The 18060-nt window shown below is 37.2% G+C and overlaps 1 protein-coding gene across 6 annotated transcripts in view; it reads right to left on the bottom strand.

Annotated features, from left to right (window-relative positions):
• Ankrd28 (ankyrin repeat domain 28) overlaps positions 1-18060 on the bottom strand; it is a 147959-nt gene that overhangs the window by 61667 nt on the left and 68232 nt on the right. For 4 of the 6 annotated variants that reach the window (XM_052733872.1, XM_052733874.1, XM_052733875.1 and 1 more), the window contains exon 3: positions 11026-11104. In XM_052733872.1, the coding sequence (XP_052589832.1) occupies positions 11026-11104 (79 nt within the window). Of the gene's footprint in view, positions 1-119; positions 191-11025; positions 11105-18060 lie in introns of all 6 variants that reach the window. The other 2 variants (XM_052733871.1, XM_052733870.1) reach the window with 1 other exon arrangement.

The following is an 18060-nucleotide window of genomic DNA, read 5'->3' on the forward strand; positions in this document are numbered from 1 at the left end:
ATGACCAGCCTAGACATTTTAGTAGTTTTTTTCTTCTTTTAAAAATGCAGTTTTAAGCTGGACCCATGCAGGCTTACTTAGTGCTTCTTTATATACATTGACTAAGAGAAATGTCATACCTCACTACAAGATGCAACTGCTCTGTGTAAAGGTGTCAACCATTTGCTGTCTTTGGCATTAACTCTAGCTCCTGTAACAAGAAGAAAAAATAATTGAAATATTTTATACGAATTATTTTTAATAAATCTAAAGTTAGATGTAGTCCCAATTGGATAACAATTGAAAAATTACTTGTATATTTTCTGCCAATAAATTACCCTTAAGTTATAAAACAAAATCATTCTTTTAAGTTGATGTAATTATCAAAAAAGGAATCAGTTCTTTTTATTAAAAATAAAATAAACACCATTTTATATCTAGGCTAGAAAAGCCACCTTTATACAGAGCATATTCAAGATAAAATCAAATCCTACTTTAAAGTATGTGTTAACCTCAAATACTTAAAAGAAATGAACACAATTTTACTCCAAGATGAATTGTATATTAACTTAAAATCTTCATTGCATTTCTTTACTAATGAATGTATTATGTCATAAAGTAACACAAAGATAGTTGTACAGGTCTAACTATAAACAGACTGATATTACAAGGTTATTGTAAAAAATGGATCCAATGTTTATAAATGTAGGAAAACAAAGAAGAAACAAACCAATTTACATATCTTTCTTGGTTATACCTAAAGTTTAAAGAAGGATTTTTAAAAAATCAAGTATGTGCCGGGCGGTGGTGGCGCACACTTTTAATCCCAGCACTCAGGAGGCAGAGGCAGGCGGATCTTTGTGAGTTCAAGGCCAACTTGGTCTACAGAGCGCGATCCAGGAAAGGCACAAAGCTACACAGAGAAACCCTGTCTCGAAAAACCGAAAAAAAAAAAAAAAAATCAAGTATGTGTAATTAAAAAAAATTTAAGTCAACAGACAAAAGTACCAACAAAATATAAATACATCTAACAAGATAAAAATATTACATTATAAAGTTTAAAAAAAAATGAACCAAATACAAGAGGCTTAAAGTAGTAGTATGCTGTGAGCAGAAAAGAAATTACTCTGGCTATTCAACTGGCCATCAGGTTCTGTCCTACACATCACTCTACATTTATGCTGTAAACCTCAATTCCTAATTTCCTAGATGATCAAAAAAAAAAAAAAGTATGATGAATAATCCTTAATAAATTCTGTAGTTTTATACTTATGTACACAAATCAGAGTCAAGTATTGCTAGAATTCATACTTTCCTAATGCTTACATTGCTTCTGTGTTTTTAAGTGTGAGGGTCCAGGGGACGAATAATCAAGTGCAGTGACTTTATGTCATAGCCCTAATGTAGTTGGGTGACCCCTCAGAACCTAAGTTTCTTCATCTATAAAACAGATTTCATAATATCTTGGTACAAAGATTACCATATAGCAAACCCAGTACATATGTTGATGGTAGATTTAGAAGTTCTAAACACAAGAGATTATAAAACATGCAGAAAACAAATGTATTAAAAATTTGAGTAGACTGACAGCTGTGGAACCTGCATGCGACCAAACTAGACCCTCTGCATAGGGGAGACAGTTGTGTAGCTGGGTCTGTTTGAGGGGCTCCTGGCAGTGGGATCAGGATCTATCCCTGGTGCATGAGCTGGATCCCATTACCTATGGTCGGACACCTTGCTCACCCCTGATAAAGCAGGGAGGGGCTTGGTCCTGCCTCAACTGAATGTACCAGGCTTTGCTGTCCCCCTCATGGGAGAACTTACCCTTTTGGAGGAGGGGTGGGCTGGGGGGGAAGGAGCTGGAGAGGGGAGCGGAAGGAGGAATGAGAGGGGTATCTGTGGTTGGTATGTAAAATGAATACAAAAAATTGTTTTAAATTAAAGAAAAAATTGAGAGTAGTTGAGTTCTCTAGGCATCAACAGTGATGACAATGACACAACAAGAGCCAATGGGAGCTTTCAAGAATGCTGAGAAGGAAGGAGTGAAGTCAAAAATAAGGACCTGGTCAAAGGGAGTAGTGTCTACATTTTAAACAGTTTGTCATGCTAGGGCTCGAACTCAGAATCTTGGGAAGGTACAGAAGTGCTCTATAACAAAGCGCAACTCAGACTGGAGTACATCTCTGTAATAACTATCTAGGCCCCTGGAGGCCAAGGCGGCTAAAGCACACAAGGCACCACAGCGAAGTCAGACTCTGTTTTGAATCTAGGTAAAAATATTTGAAATTTTCATTTCTTTGGAAAGCTCAAGTCCTAGTTCATAAAGGACAATAGGGTCTGTCACTCTCTCATCTGCCTGCTGAGGAGTTCCATCGTTCTCTATTATCCCCGCGGCTCTTTCTACATAAATACTCATGTCCACAAATGTAGACGTACATAGTAGAGATATAGGCCTGAAGATATACACAGACAACTAAAAGAGAAAGTAAAAAAAGGCAAAAAGATGAGATTTCATAAACGTCTTCAAGAAGTCAGCATTAAAGTAATGACAAGGCAACAGGATGTGGTGGTCACCAAGAAAAAAGGCGCTCCGTGTGCTACTACAGCTTTCAGAAGTACAAAGTCAAAAAAAGCAGTAACTAGAAATATCTTTTACCTTTAATTAGAAATAGGAAGAGATAAGTCTATATTTATATTTGCTTAATACAAATACTGGAACTCTAGAGGAAAACAAGCTATTACAAGAGCAGGTGCCTGAGTGGTTGGTTGGTTATGGGGTACACTGAATACTGAGCAGGCACACACAAGGATGGGGGGAGGGAAGAGCTACTTCATTGCTATTCTCTACTATTATAGCTCATGTTATTTTCTATTTATGTACAGAATAATCTTTGTATGCCTATTCAAAAAATAAAACATATTCAGGAAGGAATTAAAGGATGATTATGAAAATTTCCAAGAATTTGGCTTCAAGCACAAACAATAGGAAATGAACCAGGAACTGGATAAATTCTTTTTCTTTTTTTAAGTCTTCCTTTTGGACATGGGTTATGAGATACATAACGACATAGAAACAATCTAATTATAGGTACACTAAGGAGATCAAAATTCAAAAGAAAACTCCCTGTTCATTCTGTCTTGTTCTGACAATCTTTTACCTTCTTCAAGTTTAATAACAATCAAAATTAATTTATCGAAACAAGCAACTACAATAAAGAATCCATTAAAAATTAACTGAGGATATCACACTGCTATTTGTGACAAATAATACTAAAAAATATAGGGCTTGTTCAATGATGGGATTTTAAACTTTTTTTTTGTTTTTAGAAGATGGCTATCTTGATACATCCTGGGCCTCTTTGAAAAGCACTAATCAAGACAGCCCCCCAACACAAGCCCCCAAAAGTAATAACCTAGACAGGAAGCCATTGAAGAGAACTCTTAAAAATTGTGGTTAGTGTATGTTCTGTGTAGCATGACGTGCTTAAGTGTAGCTTTCCACAATAGATGGATGCTGGTGGGGATGAGGGTGGGGAAGGACTCACTTTTAAGGGGCTGCTCATAGGGAGTTTGACTAGTTCCAGTGACTATATAGATAACATAAATTAGACTTTTTTTTTTTTGGAGGGGGTGGACAAGGCAGGGGGCAGACCTGGGAGGACTGGGAAGTAGAGTGATCAGGGTACATTATGTAAAATTCCCAAATAATCAATAAAAATATTATGTTAAAAAATAAAAATAAAAGCACTAACCAAATGTTTTAATTTCTTGTATGCAAAGGCCAATTTATGAAAAACTCTGTGGGCACCAATGAAAAAGGCCTCTCTCTTACACACATGCATTAATTTGTATGTGATTTGCATATTAACAAACATGACAGTAATGCATATTTTCAAGAACAGTAGTTGGCTGTATTCCTATAAAAGGAAATAATAACAGCAACAATAATAATGATCTAAGAGCCACAAGCAAAGCAGCACATTTTTGATGTGTCAGATTGCTAGAGCCTCTTTCAGTAAACTCTCTGAAGGCAACAGAGTTCTGTTCTACAAGGAACTCTCCTAGGATTAGCTATACATTAATACATACATTAGACAACAAAGCCAATCTAGTAAGGCAAAAGATATAGCCAGAGTAGTTATGTGGTCCAACAGCTAGTCAAGAGTATAGAATACTACCCGGACGGTGGTAATGCACGCCTTTAATCCCAGCACTCGGGAGGCAGGCAGACCTCTGTGAGTTCAAGGCCAGCCTGGTCTACAGAGTGAATTCCAGGAAAGGCACAAAGCTACCCAGCGAAACCCTGCCTCAAAAAACCAATAAAAAACAACAACAAAAAGAGTATAGAATACTAGTTAGAAAGGTTAACAGGGAAGATGGGACGAAAGAAAGGAGCGGGAGGAGAGGAAGAAGAGCATTATATTCCCTTACAACATAAACTCTCTGTGGAGAGAATAGAAAACCAACCAACCTGTAACAGCCTGCAGCAGTGTCATCACATGCTCTACACATGACAAAAGATAAAAATCTATGAGCTAGAAAAATGCAGAGTCACTAAGAAAAGATTAACCTCTTCACTATGACCTGGTTACTCAAACAGAAACTATACACTAGGAATCCTATCTCCACTGCTACTCCGAGGTAGGTTACTGGTAGATGTTTGTTTTGGCAGGAGAAATCACTGCAAACAGTGTGAAGGCAAAAAAGAAAGCAGTTGAAGGAAGATGGCATTGACGACTATTTTAACTGCTGAACCATCTCTCCAGCCCCCAATACACAGTTCTCAGAGAATAAAAATGTTTTTTAAAAGAACAAGTCAGGTAGACACAGATACAGACAGACTGAAAGTAGAGGGAGAAGGCCTCTACACAAGCCAAGGAAAGAGGCACACAACAGAGCCTTTGCTTTCAAGAAGGAAGTAGTCCTGCTCATGCCTTGATCTTAGGTTTCTGACTAGAACTGTGAGAAGATAAATTTCTGTTGTTTAAGCTACCTGTTTGATGGCACTTTTTTTTTTCAATGACAGCCCTGGCTAATTAATACACAAGGGTTGCAAGCTGTCAAGGGATTATTCATACTTTAGGTCTAATTCTTAAAGACAGAAATAGCAGATTCTTGTTGTGTATTAAGAATTATTTTCTAAGAGGACAATGAAATGAATTTTTGAGTAATGCCTTCCATATGCTGGCAGTGTAACAATTCAGCAGTCAACTTAGGTAGCTAAGATGATTTGAATGGAAGCATTAAATTTATAGCTTCCAAACAAAGTATCGATTTTTAAGTGATGATAAAATTTAGTCTTTTGAACAGACCTACAATAAAAATTGATGTGGATGCAAATTCTACTCTATGTGAAGCAACAGTGGTAATGAAGAAGGGTAGGAACAGGGGAAAAGAGAGATTCAGTTTATGGCAGGGGTAATGTGAATTGAACAGAATGTGAGTCTGAACTCTGCCTCTAGCTTTTCAGCTACACTAGTACAAGCTTCAGTTTTAAGTCACACTGCTAATAAAAGTTGGCTGTCTTAGTTTTCTTGCTTTGTAATTCTTTCATAGAGCTTAGGGTAAAAGAAAAGGCTAATTTTAGTATAGTATTAAAGAGATACATTAAGTAATTATTGCTTACTGCTATTATTTTACTCCTTCTAAAACAATTATTAGTTCCAGTGGATCTCAGCTTAACCACAGATTCTAAGAAAGCTTGGCTATATGTACAATGTCAAAAACACTATTTACTTACAAATCTTGGAGCTGCATCATGCAGACATATTTACTTTCCTTAATTTGACTACAAATTTTATAAAGTTTAATCTTAAAACAATTCATCAAAAATAATATAAAGAAACACCACCTTCAAATAGTTACTACTAGCCATGGTGGTTTGAATGAGATGCCTTAGGCATTTGAATTTGAACACTTGGTCCCTAGTTGGTAGTCCTGTTAGAGGTTTAGATGCTGCCTTGCTGGACAAAGTACATCACCAGGGGCAGGCTTTGAGGTTTCAAAAGCGACATACCATTCCCAGGTTACTCTGCTTCCTGTTTGTGGTTTAAGATGTGAGCCCTCAGCTCTCAGCTCCCAGTTGTCACATTGCCCCCATCATTATGAACCCTAACCCTCTGCAACTGTAAGCCCAAAAGAAACCCTTCCCTCTGCAAGTTGTCTTGTTTTACCACAGAAATTAAAAAAGTAACTAATAAAGAAATTGGTACCAAGGAGTGGGCTACTGCTGTGACAGACTTGACCATGCTGCTTTTTAAAGGAATATGGAACTTTAAACTAGAAAAGTGGTTGAACACTTAAGCGAAGCTTGATGGGAGCTTAGTGGGCCACCTTAGTAGAAGCTTGCAAAACAATATGTTTTGAACTATGGGAAAAGTAGAGACCCAGCTCAAGAGATTTCAGATGGAACAATATCAGCAACTGGGCTAAAGACCATTCCTGATATTTTGGCAAATATGTCTGCTTTTTTGACCTTGTCCGAAGAACTTTCCTAAGTCTAAATTTAAAAGGAATAGACTAATTTCTTTGTTGGAAATTTCAAGATAGCCTAATATTGGTGCTGTTGCATGGTTATTAGCAATCATTAATATGTAGGTCTACAATGAAAAGGAGCAAATGGGATAGAAAAAATACAAAATGTACAGTTTGGAGAGGAAAAAAAGACACTGGCAAGCTAAATGTCACACACAGATTCACACTATTAAGGAGAGGCCAAATCTGTACTGGAATAAAGGGAAGGGTACCCTTAGGACAAGACCCCAGACAACTAAGTTTCCAACCTGTGAAAAAATTTTCTACTCCTAAAAAACAACAGAAACAATAGGTGCTGCTGATGTGGTTAAAGGTGTTGAGGCAGAATTCAGCCCATGTCTGCCACTCTACTTGGCAGAGTCACCCACATAGTGCTGGCTTTAGAGTCATGAAAGACTCTTAAACTTCCTCTGCAGTTTAAGAGTGTCCTTGAGGCTAGGTATGTGGCGGGGGGGGGGGGGGGGGGGGGGGGGGGGGGGGGGGGTGTCCCTGCATGAAGGCCTGAAAAGGTCATTGTCTGAAGCTTTGGAAAGTAAAATCTGGGTTGTGTTGGAAACCCCAAGATATCAGAATTGGAGACTCCAAGGTGGTGGTGAGGGTAATCTTGCAGGTAGTAAAGCTGGAAGGACAGTGCCATTCATCTAAGCACTTTGACATCAGACAAGAAGCTACAGAATTTGGAGTTTGCCCTGCTGGGTTTTGGTCTTGCTTTGGTCTACTGTTTCTACACTATGCCTCTATTTCTCCCTTTTGGAATGGTAATATGTATCTTGTATCACTGTATGTTGGAAGTATGTATTTGTTTTCTGATTTTACAGGGGGTTACAGCTGAAGAGACTACCTTGAAACAGTGTTGATTCTACAAAAGACTATGGAGAGTTTTGAAGTTAGACTAAATGGATTTATTTGCATTATGAGATAGTCAGAAGCCTATGTGTGCCAACAAGTGGAATGTGGAGGTTCAAATGAGAGTCCCTCCATAAATCTCAAGCATTTGAATACTTGGTCCCCAGTTGTTTGGAAAGGCTTAGGAGATGTGACCTTGTTGGAGGAAGTGTGTCAATGAGGGCTGGCTTTGAGGTTTTAAAAGCCACGTGCGGTTTCCAGCGCTCTCTACATTCCAGTTTGAGGTTTGAGATGGGAGCCCTCAGCCTCTAGCCTCTACGTCTGACTCTTGCTCTCATGCTGTCTCCATCATTGTGGACCTTACTGGAACTACATGTCCAAATAAACCCTTCCTTCTATAAGTTAATTGGTTATTGTGTTTTATCACAGAAATAATACTAAAACAACTAACACTACTATAAACCAAAATATAAAAAAATTCTACCCACTATATGAAAATATATACCCAATGAGGACAGACACTGACTCAATCAAAGCTTCTTCAGATACAGGGAAGGCTACTGAGTTCTCTAAAAGAACACTTTGCGCTAGTGTCAATGTGTTCCTTTCTCTTGGCTATGTGTGTTCTAAAATCCCAAATACTCTTTTAGATGATCTGGAGCTGTCTAGGTCATCTCTCCACAAAGAACACTGTGCTAAGGAAGAGATCAAGCAGACAATATGGTTAGTTTTTACACTAGTGGTGATGAGGAAGGGTAACAGTTAATCACCAACGGATCACTCAATAAAAGCCTACGGACTTGAGGGAAAAGAGCCACCACAGTATATTCAATAAAGGAGACTATAAGCCGGGCGGTGGTGGCGCATGCCTTTAATCCCAGCACTTGGGTGGCAGAGGCAGGTGGATCTCCGCGAGTTTGAGGCCAACCTGGGCTACAGAGTGAGTTCCAGGAAAGGTGCAAAGCTACACAGAGAAACCCTGTCTCAAAAAAACAAAAAACAACTTACAGCAGTGGAGTTATCAAAAGTCCTAGACATCAGAACAAACAGACCTGTGCTACTTCTTACACAGCCACTTTTTGTCTTTTCATGTATGTTATGCATGTAAGTCAGAAGACAACCTCGGGTGCTGATACTTTCTTTCCACTGTGGTTGAAACAGGGTTATCTTTGCTGTTCACCACCACATACTAAGCTTTTAGAGATTCTCCTGTCTCTGCCTTCCATCTCACACAGACATACTGGGATTGGAAACTGCTATCATGCCTGGTTTCACGTGGGTGGCTTCGGAGGATCTGAATTCAGGTCTCGATGCTCATAATGACAAGCACTTTGCTCAGTGAGTCATCTCTCGAGCCCTAGCACAGCTATTTTTCAACATTAAAAGAAAAGTTTTTCAACAATTTTGTGACAAAAATTTCATGTATTAAGTTTTGACTCATCAACATATTCTATTAAAAAGATGCCTTAGTTAAGAGGAAACAGGATGCTTTTTCTTGAACTTCTTGTAAGTTTTAGCTGAAAACTAAGGAATAAGCAGATAAAATAATTCATAAAGAAACTAACAATATTAGATAGGTCCACATCACACCATATTTAATTCTGTGTAACTGTAGATTTTGTTATAAGAGCCAGATTTAAAAATTTTAAATACATGTATAATGGCAAAATTTTAATGAGGTATTTTTTGAAACTGTATTTTATAATTTATTATTTTTATTTTATGTACATTTGTGTTTTGCCTTCATGTATGTCTGTATGAGGGTGCTGGATCCCCTGGAACTGGAGTTACAGACAGTTGTAAGCTGCCATGTGGGTGCTGGGAATTGAACCTGGTGCCTCTGGAAGAGCGCAGTCAGTGCTCATAACTGCTGAGCCATCTCTCCAACCTTAATGAGGGATTTTTAAAGAGACTACATAACAAAATTTCTTTCCTTAGCTCTTCTAGTCTGAATTAAAATATCAAAAGAATGATATTACTCCATTTCAGTACTAACTTATATGTTCAATCTAGCAATATAAGAACAATTCAGTGTCTCGTATTCTTTACAAATGTATATTTTATAAATATCAGTAAAATAACCTGGTTATGAGGCTGGAGAGATGGCTCAGTGATTTAGAGCACTTACTACTCTGGCAGGGTACCTAGGTTCAAATTCTCAGCATCCACAAGGTGGCTCACAACCATCCATTTACTCCTGTTTCAGAGAATTAGAGCCCCTCTCCTGACCTCTGTGGGTACCAGGCATAGATGTGGTGAACATACATACTCTATTCATACACATAAAAAAATCTGGCTATAATAAAAATATTTCTCAACTATTTGACTGCCTGATTTGGGATTCATAGGCAGTCTGGTGTCAACAAGAGCTATTCAATAAGAGTAAGTTCTAGTGTTATATAATAAAAGACTTGAAAAGTTTAAGAAGTTAAAAAATAGAAATAAACTAGAATCCTCCCTGCTCATGCATGCACGATGGGGTATTATATATTGTAGGCTGGCCTCAAACTTGTTATTTAGCTGAGAATTATCTTGAACTCCTGATTCTCCTGCTGCTCTCTCTCAAGAGCTGGGATTACAGTAATGTGTATGCTGTCACATACAGTTTAGGCAGTGCTGGGGAGCTGGGTGTGGGTGGAACCCAGGGCTTCCTATATGTTAGACCAACTGACTACATACTCAGCCTATAAAGCATAATTTCTAAAAAGGCATTTTAAAAACCTTCAAAAAAATTGAAATAAAAGCTATTTTCTTTTTGGTGTGTGTGTGTGTGTGTGTGTGTGTGTGTGTGTGTGTGTGTGTGTGTGTGTGTGTGTTGTGTGTGTGTGCGTGCGCGCGCGTGCGTGTTGTTTTCTTATGTAGGTGCATGTGGTATATATGTGGCATGTGGAAATCAGAAGCCAATATTGGGCTGTCTTCCTTAATAATTTTCTATCTATTTTTTGAAACCTAGAACTTACTGCTTTTGCTAGGCAGTCTGGCTGGCCATCCAATTCCAAATATCCACCTGTCTCTGCCTCCCCAGTACTGGGATTACAGCTGTATACTGCTGTATCTGGAGGATGCTAGGGAGCTAAACTTAAGTTGCATGCTTATACAACAAGCACTTTACCAACTGAATTATATCCTCAGATCTCAATAAAAGCCATTTAAACAAAGAAGTTCTGTTGGCACTGCCTTAAATGTCTGTACACACTAAGACTTGTCTCTTCCCACCTAGCTGCTAGGCCACCATTACCACTACCACCCTTTCTCTTTTGGAGAAGTCAGCTTTGGAGAGATGTATTATCTCCTCATAACTCTGTATTCAATGAGGTCCATGAAAATTACAATACATAAGGCCTTTTGTGACATTTCTTTCCTTCCCATTCCTCCTTATTTATGTTTTTCATAGTAGCCCCCCCCCTTCTAAAACAAACTGTAAGATTACTTGTATTTATCAGAGTAGAAAGTTTGTAAGGAGCAACCTTTGTTCTACTTCTTAAAGTACTTTAAGCACCTATATATATAGTTTCTATGATCAGAAACTGTAGAGTGAATAATTTGGTTTCAGCTTATGAAACCAATATTAAGAAACAGGTTATATATTCAGTAGGCACTCAGGCTTGAGAAACACTAATTATGACAAAACCAAACAACATGAACTCATCACAGGAGTTGTCGTACCAGATAAAATAAGCAGTTCAATGATTTCTGCATCTCCAAGATAGGCAGCAGCATGTAAAGGAGTTCTCTTCTCATTATCCTGTGAAAAGATGAAATAGCACTTTTAAAATAATAAAAAATATATAGTTTAAATGAAATGAAAACATTATTAACTACCAAATTATTATTTCCACAACTCTACTCTGCAAGTCTCAACAACAAGATATAGAATGTTTCAATTGCTAAGATGAGAAAGAGCCTTTACAAATGTAGCTGGCTTTAAAACCTCGGCTTGAGTTGAATGGTTCAGTCCTCCTTTGAGAAACTGCAACAAACCAAATTCTAAAAGGTTTTGAGGACTAAATATGACACCACAAATGGAAAGTTAACTTTGAAGAAATTTTGTTTCACATGTAAAATTCTTAAAGATATTAGGCACACTTATCCTCAGCTGATGTGTATAAGGCATATGTGAGATGACAACTGATTAAATTTGAATCTCATCCTCAAAACAACCACACCATATCTATTCCCTAAATATTTTTAAAAATCTGAAATCTCACATACTCTGGTCCCAATAATTTTAGATAAAGGATATTCACTCTGTATAAAATCCATCAAAGAATAAATAAAAATTAAAATAAAGATGAGAAAACAGTATGTATATACATATATACACATATATGTTTTGTTCAAGACAAGGTCTCACTATGTAGACCAGGCTGGCCTCAAACTCACAGATATCTGCCTGCCTCTGCTTCCCAAATGCTGGGATTAAAGGAGTACACCACTATGCCTGGCTTGAGCAAATACTTTTTACATGCTACTTTTCTTTTGCCAATACAGTCCCGCAATTTTAAAACAGTTTAGAATTGACAGCTTAACACATTAAATACAAACTTAAAAATATCAGATAATTTACTCATCAAATGTTTCCACAGAGTACTCATAGGGGCACAGGAAAAAAAACGTCTTTGTGAATTTAGAATTATCTTTTAACACAATACTAAGGTTAGTCTTAATGTTTCTATTGGCTTTTACTTTCACACTCAAAATATATACATGTTTGTTTTAATATAAAAAGCACATCTTTTTTTCCAAATTTTCCTCCAGAAAGACCATCTGTGTCTGAGAGATGCCTGGAATTCTATGACTCAATGATTGGAATACTATGAAGCTATTAATGACTCATATGAACATAATATTCCTCTATGTAAATCAAAATAAAAGCAGGGAATTAATTAATAACAAAAAAATACAGATCTTATTTTACTTTACTTCAGTTAAACACTGAAAATTAGGCAATAAATAGCTAAAATTCCCTTTAGCAAAGTATGGCTTTTAAAATTACTTTTTTAAAATGAAGAAATTCCAATCTGTCTTTAGAATAAATAATAGTTTACTGAATCACTGTAAGAAACGAAATGCTGAAAACAAACTGGATGTCCCCTAAATGGTTACTTAAATAATGAGACACAAGAAGCTCTTCATCAACCTTTATTTAACTAACTCACATGATTAACCAATATTCTCCATTTCCTGGATAAAATGAATAATTATTTTTTGCACATGAGGTACTCTGACTCATACAGTCTTCCACTAACAAATCCATACACTCTTGATCATACAATGGCGTCTGTGTTTACCAAGGGTAAAATGTGTTTGTAATTTATGCATATGTGGTTTATTTAAATAGCATTTAAACTGACAAATCAAGAATGAAGAACTAAATATTTCTATGATCAACAGGCCAAATATTATTTTTAAAATTGAATAAAGGACAGTTGTAAAAACATTGAAAAAGTGCTAGAGAACTGAAGAGGGTCAGACAACTAAAGCACTAGGCTCTGTGCCTTCGTAAAGAGTGAAAGTAAAAATCACAGGAGTTTACTCCAAGACTAGCTTTACCTTAGTACCACAGGCTGGCCTACAACTCTAATGTAATCCATGGAGGCTCAAACTCAAGATCATCCTGCCTCTGCTGCCATGGTGACAAGATTATAGGCATGTGCCACCAGGCTTGGCTTAAGATGCTCAGTTAAGGGCTTAATTTCTCATACCACTTAAAGAAACTCAAAATGGAAGGTACAGATAATGCACTGTGAATATAGTCCAAGAAAAATATTCCCATTACTGTGTCATATATTATTAATGAAAAACCTTCAGCTTAATTAAAAAAAATTCCTGGTGAATATATTGTTACATTGAAATGCTTAGCAATTATCATACTTTTAACATATCAGAAAATAAGATTATGAGTTGGACATCTACACAATCAAATACTGTGCTTACAATTTAAATTGAGAGGGAGAGATGGGTAGATGGGGGTGCTATAGGTCACAGGAGAATAAACATTGCATTATGGGACTTCAAGAAGGAAAAGAAGCTGAGTTGTTGGTGCATGTCTATAGGACTAGCACTTGATGGATACAGAGAGGCAGGAGGATCAGGATAAACCATCCTTACTACATGACAACTCTGTCTCAAACAAACAACCCAAAACAAAATGTAGAGGGAAAGACAGAAAATACGTTTAATGAAATAATAGCTAAAACCTTTGTATTAAAGCAAAAAACTTGAGACAGAAATGATATCCCATTTCAAATAATATCAATGTGAGCATACACATATACACTTGTACATATTGACCCTCTCAAAGACAATCCTCCCAGTTACTCTGCATTATATGCAAAATTTAATCTAAGTATATTGCAGAGCTTTTAAATGTAAAGAGCAAAAATTTAAAACCTCTCATAAATGTGGAATATTATCTTTGACTCAAGTTATTAAAGATTTTATGGGTTAGGGAGACTGTTCATTTGGCAAAGTGCTTACTATGCATGAAGATCTGAGTTCAATCCCCAGAACACACATAAAAAGTGCAGGAGACCACGCCTGTAATTCAAATTTCAGCGATGGTGAGATGGGAGGCAGAGACAGGCAGATTCCTGGTTCTTGGACTAGGTAGCCTGGCCTACATGACAAGATTCAGGCCAATCAGAGACTATCTCAAACAAAAGGTGGAAAGCCCCTGAGGACTGACAGCCTCCCATGGGCAGGTAAGCTTCTGCAAGATTCAGGTCAATTAGAGACCTTATCTGAAACAAAAGATTGAAATCCCAAGGACTGACAGCCTCCCATGTGCAGGTAAGTCCCTGCACTAATGTACACCCCCATCCACACACTACACAAAGGAGTTATGGCATGTGCTTGTAATCTGAGTGTTGAGGGATGAAGACAAGAAGGTTCCTGGGGAATTGCTTAGCCTGTCAATGATGGATCTTGTCTCAACGAAAAGGTGCAAAGCTCTCAAGGGCTCACACTCAAGGTTGTCCCCTGATTTCCATGTGCCAAGCAAGCAATTTCTATGTATATACTGCTCCTCTCTCAACATATACAGATTTCTAAAAGATAGAGGCACAGTGGCAAGTTCTTACAATCTCAGCATCTGGGAAGCAAAGGCAGAAGATAACTGGGACTCACTAGCCAGCCACACTAGCCTAATTGGTGAGCTCTAGAACAATGAAATCCTATTTCAAACAAGTAAATGGTTTCTGTGGTGCAACACACATGGGGGATGGGATGACTTCTTTAACAAGACAAATGAAAACCTGAACTAAGTTGAAATTAATACCTCATGTTCAATGATACCACAAAGAATTAAGGCAACTTGGAATACAAGAATAGAATTTATAACACCTACAGTTCAAAGGGGACTCCTTCAGAATATGAAAAGCTGCTGCAAATCCAAGAGAAAACTCAAAAGAAAAATGGGCAAGAGACTTAAGAGGCTTGCTGTGTGTGTACATGCCAAACAAACTCATTAAAAGTCAGCCTGGTCTACATAGTGAGTTCCAGGACATCCAGGGCTACACAGAGGGACCCAGTCTCAAAAAATAAAACAACAACAAAAGCAGCAGCAATAGCATTTTAACACTTTATTGTAGCCTATTAAGTGTACAGAAGCTTCATTTCTTAAAAGATATAACCTTAATTAAAAATACTTTATAGCTTAAGGATGCCAATGATCACTTGATCTACTAAAAACACTATTGACTAACTTGCTCAATTTAGAGTTGCCAAATTATTTTAATGTCTAACAAGCACCAAATTTGCAAAGTTCAATAAAATGAGACATGTCCGTATAATTAAGTGATTCATTCAACTTTATTATGTAATATTAATTTAAAAAATGTTAACAGGACTCTTCAGTGTATAACCCAGCAGTCAATTAAAGGTCATTTTTCCTTTAAATTTTGGTTTTGAGACAGGGTCTCACTCTGTAGTCCAGGCTGTTCTCAAGTTTGTGTACAATCCTCCTGGCCCTACTCTCAAATGCTGTTATTATAGGCAAAAGCTATGACACTGGACTTAAGCTCAATGTTTTAATCTATAAATCAATAGGGATTCAGTCATCTATATTCGTCATAAATGTAAAGGTTTCCTTTCCTTTTCTAAGACAGAATCTTGGTCTGTAACCTAGCCTGACATGGAACTTCTGATGTAGTTCAGCATGGTTTTGAACTCACAATTATCCTGCCTCTAACTCCCAAGTGCTAGGATTACAGGCACGTGCCACCATGCCTAGCAAATGTCCATCTTTTCTATACTTCAGGGTTTGGGATCATAAAGAAATATTTGTTACAGAAATCTTGCAATAAGAGCTATTATAGTTGAGTACTACCTTTTATTTCCTGGATCTAAAAGTGAATTGCCCAAAAGATATAAACAGAACCTAGGGCAGATCTCAAATAGGGCCAGGAACACGTCTCAGTTAGTTGGTAAAGTGCTTACTTTGTAAGCATGAGTAAGTCTGATCTCATGGTGGTATGTGTGTGAGTAAACCCAGTGTTGGGGAGGTGGAGAAAGAGGAACCCTGAAGCTTCTTGGCCAGTCAGTCTAGCCTAATTAGTGGTCCCCTGGCTAATGAAGGAAGCTATCTCAGAGGAGGATGATATTCCTAAGGTTCCCAAAGTTGCTCTTTGTCCTCCACAAATGCATGAATACATTCATTTTTTTTAAAAAGAAATAAATGCTGTAATAGGAAGCATACATTAGTTTGTAGAGGCAGCTCTGTTTTTTGCATTAATTTGTGGATTAAAAAGTTTGGTAAATTTTCTTTGTAAAACAGCTTTATTGAAATGCTATTTGCAAACATACTGAATACACAATCCTGTGCTGTGTGGTACTCTCAATTATATATATATATTATATATATATATATATATGTATATATATCTTCACAATCAACCTTGGGACATCTCATCATGCCAGAGAAGCTTCTTCCTCTTAAACCAGCAGTTCTCAACCTGTGGGACACAATCCTCATAAGGGTCACATATCAAATATCCTATATATCAGATATTTACATTATGATTCATTAACAGTAGCAAAATTAGTTGTGAAGTAGCAATGAAATAATGTTATGGCTGGGGGTCACCACAACACAAGGAACTGCATTACAGGGTCACAGCATTAGGAAGGTTGAGAACCACAGACTTAAACCATCCTCCTTACTTCCATCTCCCTAGTCCTACCAAAATAAATAAATACTTCATCTCTACAGGTTTGCCTGCTTTGCTTACATATCTTCATGGTTTGTTTATACCATAGAATTATTAGTATTCCATTTTATTGATGAGTAACATTCCACTGTAGAGATATACCATATTTTTTATTCACTCAGTTGATGGAAATCTGAATTGCTTACATATTTTTTTTTTTGTCTATTACCAGTAATACTGCCATGAACACTTATTTCTACATAGAAAAATCTTGCCAAGTGGTGATGGCGCATGCCTTTAATCCCAGCACTCGGGAGGCGGAGGCAGGAGGATCTCTGTGAGTTTGAGGCCAGACTGATCTACAGAGCTAGTTCCAGGACAGCCAAGGATATACAGAGAAACATTCCGTCTTGAAAAACAAAACAAAACAAAACAAAAACAAAAACAAAAAAAAAAGAGAGAGAAATCTTCATGTGGACTTGTTTTTTATTTTTAGGAGGTATAGCCTTAGGAATGAAACAACTGGGTAATATGGCAACTCATATTTAGAGTTGAACTACTATTCTGTCTTCTACAGTGACTTCTTAGCAGAGTGAACAAGGGCTCTACTATCTGGAAATTCTTGACGTCATTTGTTACTGTCTGTCTTTTTAATTATCTCCATCAAACCAGGCACTGTGGCACATGCCTTTAATCCCAACACTCAGGAAACAGATCTCTATGAGTTCAAGGTGTTCCTAGTCTACCATAGTGAGTTCCAGGCCAGCTAGGCTGACACAGTGAGACTCTAACTTAAACAAACAAACAAACACAAAAAAACCCAACCCAAACCAAAAAATACAACTTCATCCCAGTGTGTATCGAGTGGCTCTTATTAATTAATATTTCCCTGATGGCTAATCATGTTCCACATGTCTTCATATGCTTATCAACTATTATGCACTTTCTTTGAAGGTCTATTCATCCTTTGCCTGTTTGTTTTTTTAATTGGGCTACTTGTCTTTTTATTAAGGATAAAGGAACAAACAAACAGTTTGTCCTATGTCTGTGACCAATGTGTCACATATTTAGGTTTCCTATTACCATCAAGAAACAATCAGTCCTGCTGTGGACTTGTTTGGATGACCTTTAATTCAAATTCAGTCCTAACACTCCTACTTGGGAGGTAATATTAAATGACACCGTACACTAGTCACAAGTTCCATGTTTCTTTTCTGTGCTTCTAACTATAAATTAAGAGTTCTCATGACCTCCTGTTTTCCTGTATATATGCCATTCCTTCAGGAACTCCCGTGTGTGATCACTGGTGATCACACCAATCTTCAGTCTTTCTTCTCCAGAAGCTAGAAGGTGGATATGAAAGACGTTAATAATGCCTTGGTCTTTAGGGTGATTGAATCCCATTCTGAACTATTTGGGGGCTCCTAGACTTAGTCATCTGACTAACATACAAAAGACGCTATCACACTTAAAAGTTCAAGGGTTTTAAGTGCTATGTGTCAATAAATGGGAAGGAAGCCAAACACTTTATAATATCAGAGTCTACTAAAAA

This window comes from Peromyscus californicus, unplaced genomic scaffold (assembly GCF_007827085.1).
Source record: "Peromyscus californicus insignis strain IS unplaced genomic scaffold, ASM782708v3 Scaffold_12__1_contigs__length_115047231, whole genome shotgun sequence".
Lineage (NCBI taxonomy): Eukaryota > Metazoa > Chordata > Mammalia > Rodentia > Cricetidae > Peromyscus > Peromyscus californicus.